The 13907-nt window shown below is 40.7% G+C and overlaps 1 protein-coding gene across 1 annotated transcript in view; it reads left to right on the plus strand.

The window, feature by feature from the left end:
* The first annotated feature begins 3870 nt into the window (after nucleotides 1-3870).
* Nucleotides 3871-13907, plus strand: part of LOC149151551 (putative envelope ADP,ATP carrier protein, chloroplastic) — a 277530-nt gene continuing 267493 nt past the window's right edge. The window contains exon 1 of the mRNA XM_089439996.1: nucleotides 3871-4452. Coding sequence (XP_089296122.1) covers nucleotides 4039-4452 — 414 coding nt within the window. The 5' untranslated portion in view covers nucleotides 3871-4038. The remainder of the gene's footprint in view (nucleotides 4453-13907) is intronic.

Here is a 13907-nt window from a genome sequence, read left to right on the forward strand (position 1 = left end):
ACAATTTTGTTTATTAATAATATAAAAATACCAGTCATAGTTAAAATAAATAAATTTTCTCGTTATTTTATATATATTGGATGTTGTAGATTTTCCCCATGATGGGTGTTCACACTGCACTAGTTTGGATGACTAGACAACCATTATACATTGTCATGAATGCCAAGTGATGAGCGCAGTGACATGAAAAATAGGTAATCATTTCAATGAAAAGGTGTATGACGAGCACATACGGTGACATGAAAAGCGATATCTTCTTGCTCCTACATTGAAGGTGATATTTGCCCGATTCTCTAAAGGCCATTCTCCCTCAGGAGTTGTACATTCTCTTGGTTCACTATTTAGTGTGGTTGTATGTTCTCCTAGTTCAACAACTAGGGTTATTTCGTACGTTCTCCTGGTTATTTCGTTATGGTTCAATTGTCTCTTCTCGCACACAACTCCTATGGAGTCCCAGATAAGTCTCTCTTTTCTCCATGTCGAGCTAATACATCAAGGAAATCTAGGCATAGGGGGTATTGCAGAGCCTCATTGAGAAGTGTTCGAAAGTTGCTATGGTTGGAGGCGCTTGAGTTCATGTTTCAGAGGACTAACAGTGGCAGCTACCATGCCTCCAATCAGGGTCAGACTCGAATTATCGCACATGCCCCTCTTATATAATTCAATGTTATCTCAGTCAGTGGGATTGCAAAATTGTGGTGTTGTTCGCTCTCGCATGTCTGGTGCATCCGGAGGTGCTTGCAGAAATATAATGGGAATCAAGCTGGATCCCTCTGAGAATACAAGGTACGGCCAACGCCATGAAGAGGGTGCTATGTTTTTCTACATTGAGCAGTAGTTTGGAATTGTGAGGGTCTTCTGTTAGGATCACTACATGTGCAGGAAATAGGGACATTAAATTACATGTGTGCAGAGGAAGAAAAGAGTTCATAGAGATTTTGGCACTCTAGTCTACACAACGGTTTTAAGGATCAATTATGGGATAACACGCATTGCTCTGGCACTTACAATGGTAAGGATGGAGGTCTGTTGCTCATGGTTGGAGTATTGTGGTTGGCAGTTCATGGTGGGCGCTACATTACGCCAAATCCCTGGGTCATGGTTGGCGGTGCCAATCAGGTAATTATCTTGAATGAAAGATTTGCACAATAGATATCATTTTTTGCATATGGTTTTATGCACATTGACAAGGTGAACATTGTAATGAGGCCTTGATCATCATGCCATAGTTGTCTAATGTCTATTATAGTAGAATTTTTTGGTTAGCAGATAGTAGATATAACTTTTGTAATCTCAATACATTAAAATTTTGCTATTGGGTTGGTTTCCCAGCGGGTAGGCTCGTAGCAAATCCTGTTACTCTTTGTAATACTTTATTCCAATAATTCAGTGACAAACTTCAAATAAAAAGATGGATGTTGTAGATTTTATTTTGATGGAGATTTAATAAGTATAATGATGTTGTTAGTTTGTATGGATGTCCATTTCCCTAAAAATTCTTTATAAATGGTATGCTATAAAATATTTCAAATGCAATATGAATTACTCTATAATCATATAAGTTATTTAAGAGGCATGATATACTTAACTAATTTAATTGAAATAAAAAATATTAAATTAATAAATGGAAGCTATAAAAGAAGCAACATGAGTTGTTAAAATGGAAGCAAAATGTGGCTCTAAAATGGAAGTAAAATTTGACATTAAATTGGAAGCCATACTTGGAGCTATTGCTGTCTCTAAATAGGAAGCTAAATTGGTTGCTTAACAAGAAGCAAATTTAGTGGCTAATTAAAAAGTGAATCCCAACACTAAAAGGAAGCAAACCCTGGACCTAAAAAAGAAGCAAACCCATGTGCTAAACAAGAGGAAAACCTTGCAACTAAAAGGAAGCAAACCATGAGGCTAACAAGGAAGCAATTCTGAAAGCAAAAAATGAAGCAACAATGAAAGCCAAACTAGAAGCACACTAGAAGCAATCTCGGAAGCAAAACTTGGCATTACTTAAGGAGAAAAAAAGAAGCAATTTAGGTAGCAAACAAAGAAGTAATAATAGAAGCAATACTAGCAGCCACACTTGGTGTTACCTGAGAAGCAAAAGAAAAAACAATTCAGGTAGCAAATGAAAAAGTAACAATGGAAGCAATATTAGAAGCTAAACTTGGTGTTCCCCAAGAAGCAAACAAAGAAGCCATTCAAGTAGCAAACCAAGAAGTAATAATGGAAGCAATATTAGAAGCAACAAAAAACACTATAATGGAAGCCATATTAGAAGCTAAAGAAGATGCCATAATGGAAGCAAAACTAGATGAAACAAGCGATGCCATATTGGAAGCAAAACTTAAAGCAACAAATGATGTTACAATGGAAGCACAACTTGGCGTAAATTAGGAAGCCAAAAAATAAGCTATTTTCGATGCCATACCAAAAGCAAAACAACAAGCAAAACATGAAGCACAATTACTAGCAAAACTCGAAGTACAAATGGATGCAAGAATGGAAGAAAGAATAGAAGAAACAATTCTCGGTGCTGAACCCGACGGTATTTCCGATGCTCGTCCAAGTGACAATGCATTGTAGCGCCGGGTTTCGCATCGCTAATTAAACCCAATTCGCAGGCTCAAATACACCGATTTTTGATGCTATTTCCAGCGCTAATGACCTATTTTGTTATTGTGAAGGGTTGTGTTACCTCTGGTAGGCTTGCTTTTGCAACTTTTGAGGATAAGGGCCTTGTTTATACACCATATAGTTAGAGGCTTGGCTTTGACATGCGAAACATGAGGCCACCCAATAGAGAAAGGATGTGTTAGCAAAACCATAGGGTAGTTCAAATCATAGAATTGACATGTATCTGGGCTTAAAAGAGGTGATTTCACTAAGGCCAAGGGGACTTGCCAACACCAAAAATCAACTTTGAGAATACAGGTGAGCTAGGGAAGGAGTGTCAAATTACTTTGAGAAACTAGATGACTGAGGTTAGAGTTGTCAAAGGTTGAGGTAGTTCCAAACTCTAAAGGGAAAATACCTCAAGAGCTAAGTTTTGGATGTAGTTGAATTGAAATTTGAGCTATGTTCTAGATGTTGTAGAATTGGAATTCAGGGACATACAAAGCTATACCCAATAAACAAAACGTGTGAATTGAATACTTCCACCAAACTAAATTGGTTTTTTTTCAATCCAAAATCAAATTGCTTTCTACTCAATAAAAGTGGATTATACAAAACAAAGAGAACTAAAGATAATTAAAAATAAAGTGCCTAAGAAGGGAGCGAGATATACTAGCTCACCACCTTCAATGCCAACTACGAATGCTATGTCGTGAACCATAGTTATCTTCCCATCTAAAGCCTTGCCACTTATAGAGTTGGGCTTGAGTTTAAGCTATTGAGATCTTGTTCTTTCATGATTATTTAAGTATTATTAAACTTAGCTTATAATGGACCAAAATGCTCTTTAAACACCTCATGTTAGAGTAATAAACATATTCCTATTACCACCTTGTGAAATCATAAACCATTTTGTACTTCTCTTCTTGGGAGAACTTCCAAGCATGTGGAAGACATCTCGCAACCTCCCCTTAAGGACACTTTGCATTCATATGTTAGCGTTATGGTTGCTTTGCTCATATTGAATGCCCCTTTTAAATATGAATACCTTATAAATATTTAAAACTTATTTTCCATTATAAAAAATATATAATTATGATTATTATGAAACAATGATTTTTATGTTGTTGTTTTATTTTATTTTTCAAATTATGTTATAAACATAAACCACAGTTAATGAATAAACATGGATTAAATTCTGATCCCCAAAAAGATTCTAATTCCTTGTTCCGTTCTACATGTCCGATTATTTCCTTTTTCACTGCATTTCAGGTAAACTTAAATTTTGTCGTGTTCTCGCGGAAGTTGAGACTTCTCGTCATCCCAGTAGATGATAAGAAGCTTTTGGGTTTTGAAGCTCGAAAGCTCGCGGGGTTTAAAGGCCTCCCTGCTAAAACGTCGTGGGAATTTGGATTTCTTCAAGCTCCAATGAAAGAAACCCACCCTGATAGAACTTTTCCCTCCAGAGTTAAATTGGTATTCAGAGAGATCAGAGAGCTCAATGACGAGGTTCATCATTGTACAGACAATGTTGGTTCAATGAGACTAAATGTTATTCATTTGGATAACAGGAGAAGAGTTAGAGAGAAAGGAAGAGGCGGATTCTTTGCATCAGTGTCCCAGAGTGTTTCCGTGAACGAGAAACCGGTAAGGATAAGCCTTGTGGAGGGCTCAGAATTGAAGAATGTTCGATGGCCAAACATTGGGCAACTTATGAAACACCCTTTGGCATTGCTGGGATTTGTTCCCAAGGACTTGTCTTTGTTTATTGCAGGTGCAGCTGCTGGTGCTGCTGCCAAGACAGTTACAGCACCCCTTGACAGAATCAAGCTCTTAATGCAGGTAACAAATAATTAGTTCTAATTTCACGTTCCAAACTATTGAAAGTGGTTTCAAACTGTTCGCCTACATGGATCCAGGGACTTTAAACTGTCGCAACAAGGATATTCTTTCGACAAAATTACCTAGGACTTAGATTGGACCCAAAACACTTATTTTTATCTCCAGGGAAATTGGACCTAGGTGGGTGACCTGGCACATCAATGCCTTCCCTTCTGATGTTGAACTGCAATCTCATTGGCAATCAATTATAATCTTAGGTTTCAAACTGGTGAAATAGATTGTGATTTGCGACTTCAGGAGAACACCAATCAAGGCCTGCAATGAAGACCACCATTCGGGATTTTCAATATCATGTGTAAACTTGTCTCAACTTTGATTTGATTTTGGGGAGCTGAATACATCGCTGAATTTCTTTCGACAAAATCTCCTAGGGATTAGACTTGGCCCAAAACACTTATTTGTATCTCTAGGGGGAAGTGGACCTAGGTGAGTGGCCTGATGCACCACTGCCTTCTCTTGTGATGTCGAACCGCAACCTCATTGGCAATCAATTATAATCTCAGGTTTCGAACTGGTGAAGTAGATTGTGATTTGGGACTTAAAGAGAACACCAATGAAGGCCTGCAATGAAGACCTTCATTTGGGAATTTCAATATCATGTGTAATTTTGTGTCAAGTCTTATTTGATTTTGAGGAGCTGAATTCATCGCTGAATTTCTTTTGACAAATGACCCAGGACTTGGCCCAAAACACTTATTTGTATGTCCAGGATAGTAGACCTAGATGGGTGACCTGATGCACCACTGCCTTCCCTTGTGATGTTGAACCGGGACCTCATTGGCAATGAATTATAATTTCAGGTTTCAAACTGGTGAAATAGACTGTGATTTGGGACTTCAGGAGAACACCAATCAAGGCCTGCAATGAAGACCTTCATTTGGGAATTTCAATATCATGTGTAATTTTACCTCAAGTTTGATTTGATTTTGGGGAGCTGAATTTCCTGGCCAAGCATGTAGAGAGCTTTCATAGGGAGTTATTAGAATATCGAAAAAAATGTCTTTCTTGCATAGGCAGAGAAGAAACAGTGAATTAAATTTATTGATTTCAGTATTTGGTATCTGCATATTGTATAGAGTTGTATAAACCTGATGTTCTTTGTTCCCGACGACGTTCCATAGATCCTGTTTGGGTCATCTTAGGGCAATCATAAAAGTTTAGGACGCAAGAGGAACATTCTGGCAATGGATTAATGCCAATGCTTGCAGGCTGGCAGATTAGATGGTATATGCGCATGGCAGTCATAGGACGATTATCCCTTTGTCAAATGCGTATTATTTATAGGGCTCGCTTTTTTGCATCTTGGGCTGTTCCCAGTTTTACCAAGTCAGTCAATTCTTTATAAAACATAAAGGGTCTGCTCATTCAAGCCAGTCAAAGAAAGTCTTGCTTCTCTTTCAGCTTCATTAACTCAGCCCATGTTTGAAGGAAGCCAAGCTGCAACATGTCATGCTCATCTATTTCACTCTAGCTTTCAATAACTACTAGTATGGTCCATATATAGGCTGTTGTATCTTATCATGATGCTTCATTGAGTTTGAATCCTCAGATTGCATACCTGTAGAAGGTTTGAAGTTCTAACTGTTGAGAAACCAAGGGCTAGATAGTTTAATGCTTGATTCCTTTTTCTTGATAATTACTTGTAAATGTTATCTATCTTCTTATTACTTTTATGTTTTCTTCATCAAGCAATTATACAAATGTTCAAAGCATAAAGATCACAAAAAGACAAAGAACACCAGAAATTAGGCTGAAAACCAGGGCAAAACCCAATAATCCTTCTCTTATAGAATCAGATCAAAATGAGATATCTAAGACCCAAGACCAAGACCAAGACTTTCACAAAGATCCCAAGTAAGCCCTCCTCCAAGTCTCCTCCAATCGAGTCAAAATCAACAAAAATCAACACTGGTCAAACCTTATGAAATCTGGTCAAACCACAGAAAAGTTCGGCCCTGCAGTATAGGCCGAATTTTGTTCCTGTAATAGCCTCAGAAAATCACAGAAAACTTTGCACATGTGAACAGAACTAGGGCAGAAAATTCGCCTTCTCTGTCTCCTTTGACTTTGACTGTCTTGTCTTCTTGTTTTAGAGGTTGAGTTGACTTGTATATATAGCTGTCCAGGAGGATCAAATAGCTGACACATAGGCCAACTTGTCCAAGAAGGGTCCAACTTGGTCTTTGTTTGACTCTTTGACTAAAAATAAAAAATCTCATTCTTTTTCTTACAAAGGTTGAAATGAGACTCGACTCAAATACATTCTTTTTGACTCATAATAAATTTTCTTTGACTCTTGACTTTATAAGCATGAACCATGCTTTGACCAAAAATAGAATAATAATAATGATGAATATAATAAATATTTTGATGATGAAATTACATTATATTATGAAGACCGACTTTAGTTACAATTTCAACACTCCCTCTTAACAAGGGAGGTATTCATAATGACACAACATGATATTCTCAAGTTGAAATATTCATATAAGAAAGGATCCAAATTGATAAGCATCAATGATGATAGTATCATCATAACCAACATTGTCAAACTACCAAGGCCTTAACAAGTCTGCTCTATCTCTTCACTAGATCAGAGCACAATGTTGGGAGGCATTCCATAGGACATCATATTGCCTCTCCGGGGCACATACTCCACCAAGGATCACCAGAGTATGTTCGCCACTGGACCATTTCCCTCAAGAAAATTCCTGTCCACCAGACCATTCTCTATCCAAGTCCATGTACTTGAATTAGGGAGTTAATCCTAATCCGTCACAAAACACGACTCAAGAATGTTTGTCCAAGATGCTTATCCAATCCACCATTCTCCTTATCCATGTCCATGTACTTGACTTAGGGTGTTAATCCTAATCCGTCACAGTATATGACACAATGAGAACCATGTGCCCAACCTCACTCCCTCTAAATCTGGGAGGAGCAATCCAAAGCCCAAGCTTGTCTCGAAAGTACTCATGCTTACCCTTAGGAATGGGTTTTGTCAAAACATCAACTACCTGATCATCAATGGATGTTGAAGAAAGTGTAACTAGGTTCGGAATTTACAAATGTAATTTTGATCTTTGTACTTGTCAAGGAAAAGAAATACTATTTTTTGTGAATTATAAGAATGAGTTTCTTGCTCATTTCTTAGGAAAGCCAAAGAGTCAATGTCACACTCTTCTTGAGCTTATATGTAATGTAAATGAGTCAACCTAGTATCTAGATCAAAGCCCTCCAAGACAAGCACCATCCCCTTGAAGAAGGCAACAAGCAAAATGAATTATTAAGAACAGTCATGTCGGCTTGCAAATGAATTAACTAGCACAGTCATGTTGGCTCAATAAGAAGTCACAACCGTTCACACTGTCATGTCGGCTCAAATGCATAGGTTGACCACTATATATATGCGGCTAGGGTCTACGCAAAAGAAGAGGAACAAAACTCACATTCCTCTGAAGTTTCAGATGGCAGCTACAAGTCAAGGATCCGCATTACAGGAGTGAGGATCCTCTGCAATCTTCGAAGGGTACACTCTCTGTGATCTGCACTACAGGAGTATAATTCAGATGGGTAATTACAGTGAAAGCATTTTTGTGTCTCAGCCATCTCATGATCACAGTCTCGACATACTAAACAAAGTCATGATACATACAAATCGAAAATGAAGTCATGGTCTCGGTATATTTGTGATGAAGAGATACACATCCTGCATACTCTTTAGGAACAGTCACAGTCAAAGCGTAAGTGTGATGATCAGGATCTCGGTGATCCCACAGAGACACACTCTGTCTCATATTCTGGACGCAGTCATAATCTCGGCAGAGTGATTTCATAATTATGAAGTCATCATCATAATGAAAGATCTCGGTGCAGCTTCAGTATAAAGATTTCGTTGGTACAACAATGATCTCCGTAATAGTACAATAATAATCTCAGTGAATGTACAATGATGATCTCAGTAAATATACAGTGATCATATCAGTGAATGCACAGTCATGATCTCGATGATAGAGCAGCTATGAAGATCTCAATGATGACCTCGGTGAAGCAACAATGATGATGATGATCGCAGTAGTGACAAAGAAGAGGATTGGTGTCTTGGTCTTGGAGTGGCATAGTAGGTCAAGGGTTATGGTCTTGGTATTCGTCAATTGGAATCTCCATAAGAAGAATTTCGTGCAGGTTTTCCTCTCCAAGAGGGAGAGGTTTTGGCCCTGGCAGAAAGCCAAACATCTTGTGTTCTTGTCTCTTTGTTTTGGTAGCAGTTTGATGAAGCAAACACACATACTAATAATAAGAAGAAGATCAAGCTAAGATAAATTGCAAAAGCACTTCACAAATTGTTATTAAGTCTAGAAGAATCACATTAATCCCATTTGACCTAGATTCTTCAACAATGGAGACATATTGTAGCTTCACGGCTCCATCCTGCACCATATCATGAATATAGTGGTATTTAATCTTAATGTGCTTTGACCTTGCATGAGAGACCAGGTTCTTTGTCAACTTTATGCAACTTTGATTATCACAAAGTACCAAGGTTGGATTCGACACACCTTAACAAATCAACAAGCAATTTTCGGAGCCAAACAACTTCATGACTAACTTCACTAGCTATTATGTATTCTGCTTCAGTATGTTGATTTGAGGTAGCATCGGATGTGCTCTAGCCACGAAAATTGGTGGAGAGGCTAAAGTACGTGAGTTTTCCAAGACCTAGAAATGGTTTGGGCTGAATTTAACCGGTTTGGGAGATTAAAATAATTAATATTTTTAATGGAGTTCCTAAGTCTAAACTTAAGAAAAATAAAATATTAATGGGTATTAATATAAAACTAGGTTAGAATGGTCCAAAAGTCATGGATCAAGCCAAATATAATCTAAGTCGTTGATTAGAAATTTAATCTTGGTCGTTGATGGAATAACGAGAAAAGTATAAGAGGAGGCTTGAGGGTCAGTTGGAGAACACACCGAGAGAGATCAAGAACTTGATTTTCTAGGGCAGGGTTTGTTGAGGAAATTGAGTGAGTGATGAGAGTTGTAGTTGAGGGGCAATGAATACATAACAGAGAGGCAGAGTTAGTACCAGGAGGATCAACGCAGAGCCGGGAGAGGGACGCAGAGCTAGCTAGAGGCCACGTAGAGGCAGCCAGGAGCTGCGCAGAGCCAGAGAGGGCCAGCGTGTGAGATGCAGAGGGTCCAGGGGTTGATGCAGAGGCTTCAGAAGCTGACGCAGAGCCCAGAGAGGTTGGCGCTGGGCCAAAGAGGCTGACGCAGGGCCTAGAGGTAGCGCTGGGAGCATTTCGTGGAACATACTGAGAGCTAGAGAGCTGCATAGGGTGACGTAGTCCCTATCACAGTGACACAGAGCAACAAAAGCTACATCTGGTAATTTAGCCGGAATATCTGTCTCCGACTGAGAGGTACTACTGCCGAGGGCATTCTCTATTGGGTGAGCCATTTCTGGCACCCAGGTTGTATTCTGAAACTGCATAATAATAAAACCCTCTGAATAGCTGCACCGGTTTTCCTACATTGGGTTTTTCCAGGGACATTGGTCCAAAAACAACGGTGTCACTTGTGTGCTTGTTTACTTTCAGTTGATGATTTGTATGTGTTGATACTGTACTTGTATTTATTTTCAGTATTTACATGGTAAATAACTTGTTAAGTAATTGAACAAGTAGGAAGAAATAAATCAGATAGTACAAGAAGAATTTCTAACGGGTTAAACTTAGAAATTCCAACATGGTATCAGAGGGTGGTTGTAGATCACACGATAACTGAAGGCATCAGCCGAGCAGAGCAGTAGCAACAGAAAACAACTATCCGAGTGACAAAAGTTGTTCATAGCAGAAAGGAGCAAGGAAGAGGTGATGCAGAGTGCCTGCATCATCAGTTCGACCTAGGAGGAGGATCAACCTAGTGACAGAGAGGAGCAGACCTGAACTACGCAGTGCCTGGTCATCTTTCTCAACCAGGAAGGATTGACCCTGTGGCCAGGACGTGTAGATTTTGCCGGTGTCGGGATTGCGCAGAGCCTAGAGGCTCAGTTCTTCAAGTTGCTGAGGTATAGGGGGTTGCGGATAATTTGCGGAGCGAAGCTGGTTGGGTACTGTGGTCAAAACAGTACCTAACAGGGTAAGACCAAGGAGGAGGGATTTCCAGAAAGGAAATCGAGACTCAGAGGGAGTCGAATCGAGGACTTCCAAGAGGGAAGTAAAGAGACTTAGAGGAGTCGGAAGAAGAGCAACAAAATGGCAATGAATGGGCTGAGAGATCAGGATAGACTGGACGAAGCTTCCAACTTCGTAGTTTGGAAGGACAGGATCATGTCCATTCTAGACAGGTATTGCATAAAGCACTTCGCCTTGAAAACGATAGCGATCCCAGTTGACCCAGCTAAAAATGAGAAGTACGAGGAGGCAATGGCCAGGGCAAAGTGCATCATCCTTGATGGGGTCAAGGATCATGTGGTGCCGCATATTGCCGAGAAGGACACGACAAATGAGATGTGGGAGGCCCTGAAGAAATTGTACCAGCATATTTCCATGCAGAGGAAGATGTTACTTGAAAATTAGTTGCGGTCATACCAGATGTAGAAGGGAGAGTAGATAGATGTCTTCCTTGGTGGATTGAAGGAGATCCGTGATTAGCTAACTTCCATAGGGGCCACGTCGGATCAGGAACTGATGGTGAGGACCACATTGAATGTAGTCTCAGAGGATTGGGAGGTATTTGTCCAGAGCATACTGGGCAGGTTGAGCCTTCCAGATTGGGAGGAACTCTGGGCGGATCTTCGTCAAGAAGAGATCAGACGGGTGACCAAGGCGAGGAGTAGCAGAAAAGGGGTCAGAATCAAGAAGGAGGAAGAAGAAGATGCGGCTCTTGCATCTGCGGGAAAGCAGGAGAAGAGAAAAAAGAAGGACCTCTCCAAGGTCAAATGCTTCCATTGTGGGGAATTGGGTCACTATGCGAACCAGTGTCCAAGGAAGAAGAGTAAGGGAGAGGCTTTTGAGACCAAGGCAGCGCCAGCGAGGGTGGAGAAAGAAGTGGAGACAGATGACGACTGTGCCATGAGTGCTCATGCGCCACTTGAGAGGAAGTGGGGAGACATCGAGCTGTAGTCAGATGGACTACAGATGATGAGGGGCAGGATCCTTGAGGTACCCAACCTCTTAGATTATACCTTGCTACGAGAGCTCCGAAGAGAAGTAGTAGGACTGGCGGATGTCGGTAGAGACGGATGCGGATGGAGTGACAAAGGGTGTTACAGTGCAGGAGTCCCAGGACAGCGTGAGGCAACAGTGCGAGATGCATGGAGTTGTTGCAGCAACACAAAGGTCAGTAGAGGGAGCACTTGTCAGCGACAGACGGAGCTTCAGCATCGGGAGTGTTTTTAGCCTGACAGAGATGTCAGAGATGGGAGGATCAGTTACTTACTTCTCACTAACTGAATTGCAGTGCAACGGTTAGCAATGGCAGTGCTATGGGCAGCACGATGCAGCATGATGAGAGGGGATGCAGTGTAGATGCAGCAGTGGCAGGGCCATGGGTAGTAGCACGGATGCAGAGGGAGCTGCCATACAGATGCAGCAGCAACAGTGGCAGTGGCAGGGCCATGAGCAGTAGTACAGGATGCAGCAGTGCAGAGGATATTGGGCGGGGAGGCCTAGCATCAACATAGGGACCAATGCTTAATGATCAGGGTGATACTCAGTGAGGATTACTAGAGCACAGTCCTCGCTAAGAGGGAGTGTTGATTTGGGGTAGCATCGGATGTGCTCTAGCCACGAAAATTGGTGGAGAGGCTAAAGCACATGAGATCTCCAAGACCCAGAAATGGTTTGGGCAGAATCTAACCGGTTTGGGAGATATTAAAATAATTAATATCTTTAATGGAGTTCCTAAGTCTGAACTTAGGAAAAATAAAATATTAATGGGTATTAATATAAAATTGGGTTAGAATGGTCCAAAAGTCATGGATCAAGCCAAATCTAATCTAAGTTGTTGATTAGAGATTTAATCTCGATCGTTGATGGACCAACAAGAAAAATATAAGAGGAGGTTTGAGGGTCTGTTGGAGAACACATCGAGAGAGATCAAGAACTCGATTTTCTAGGGCAGGGTTTGTTGAGGAAATTGAGTGAGTGATGAGAGTAGCAGCTGAGGGGCAGTGAATACATAACAGAGAGGCAAAGTTAGTACCATGAGGGTCAGCAAAGAGTCGGGAGAGGGATGTAGAGCCAACTAGAGGCCACGCAGAGGTAGCCAGGAGCTGCGCATAGCCAGAGAGGGCCAGTGTGTGAGACGCAGAGGGTCGAGGGGCTGACGCAAAGGCTCCAGAAGCTGATGCAGAGCCCAGAGAGGCTGACGCTGGGCCAGAGAGGCTGACGCTGGGCCAGAGAGGCTGCGTTGGGAGCATTTCGTGGGACAAACTGAGAGCCGGAGAGCCGGATAGGGTGACGCAGTCCCTATCAGAGTGACGCAGAGAAGCAGAAGCTGCATTGTTGCTGTGGGATCGTTTATCTGGTAATTTAGCCGGAATATCTGTCTTCGACTGAGAGGTACTACTGCCGAGGGCATTCCTTGTTGGGTGAACCATTTCTGGCACCCAGGTTGTATTCTGAAACTGCATAATAATAAAACCCTCTGAATAGCTGCACTGGTTTTCCCACATTGGGTTTTTTCGGGGACATTAGTCCAAAAACAACGATGTCACTTGTGTGCTTGTTTACTTTCAGTTGATGATCTGTGTGTTGATACTGTACTTGTATTTATTTTCAGTATTTACATGGTAAATAACTTGTTAAGTAATTGAACAAGTAGGAAGAAATAAATCAGATAGTACACGAAGAATTTCTAACGGGTTAAACTTAGAAATTCCAACACAATAGTGCTTAGTGCAATCGAGTCCTGTTTCTTGCTCATCCAAGAGACCATAGCAGATTCCAAACAAAAACAACCACCAGTAGTACTCTTCCCATCATCAACATTGCTAGCTTAATCAAAATCAGTGTACCCTAACAGTTGAATCTCCTTTCCTGCAACATATCTCAAATAATGATGTATGGTGCCATGAAGATATCTCAAGATATGCTTTGCTACCACCCAATGATCATGTCTTGGCTCCATCTGAAACTGGCTCAAGATATTTACAACAAAACATATATTTGGATAGGTGTTCACTAGATACATTAGAGAACCAATCAGTTGATGATATGATGATGGATCAACAAGAGATTCTAAACTCCTCAACCTCTTCAAATTGGTTATCATTGGAGTTGCCATTGGTTTACAATCCATCATCCCAAATTTCTGTAGGATCTTGATCACATATTTTCCTTGACCAAGGTAGATTTCACTAGGTTTTTGCTAGACTTCAAGTCCCA

Source organism: Pinus tabuliformis, chromosome 9, assembly GCF_031772625.1.
Source record: "Pinus tabuliformis cultivar Carrire ecotype Pingquan chromosome 9, CPIR1, whole genome shotgun sequence".
Lineage (NCBI taxonomy): Eukaryota > Viridiplantae > Streptophyta > Pinopsida > Pinales > Pinaceae > Pinus > Pinus tabuliformis.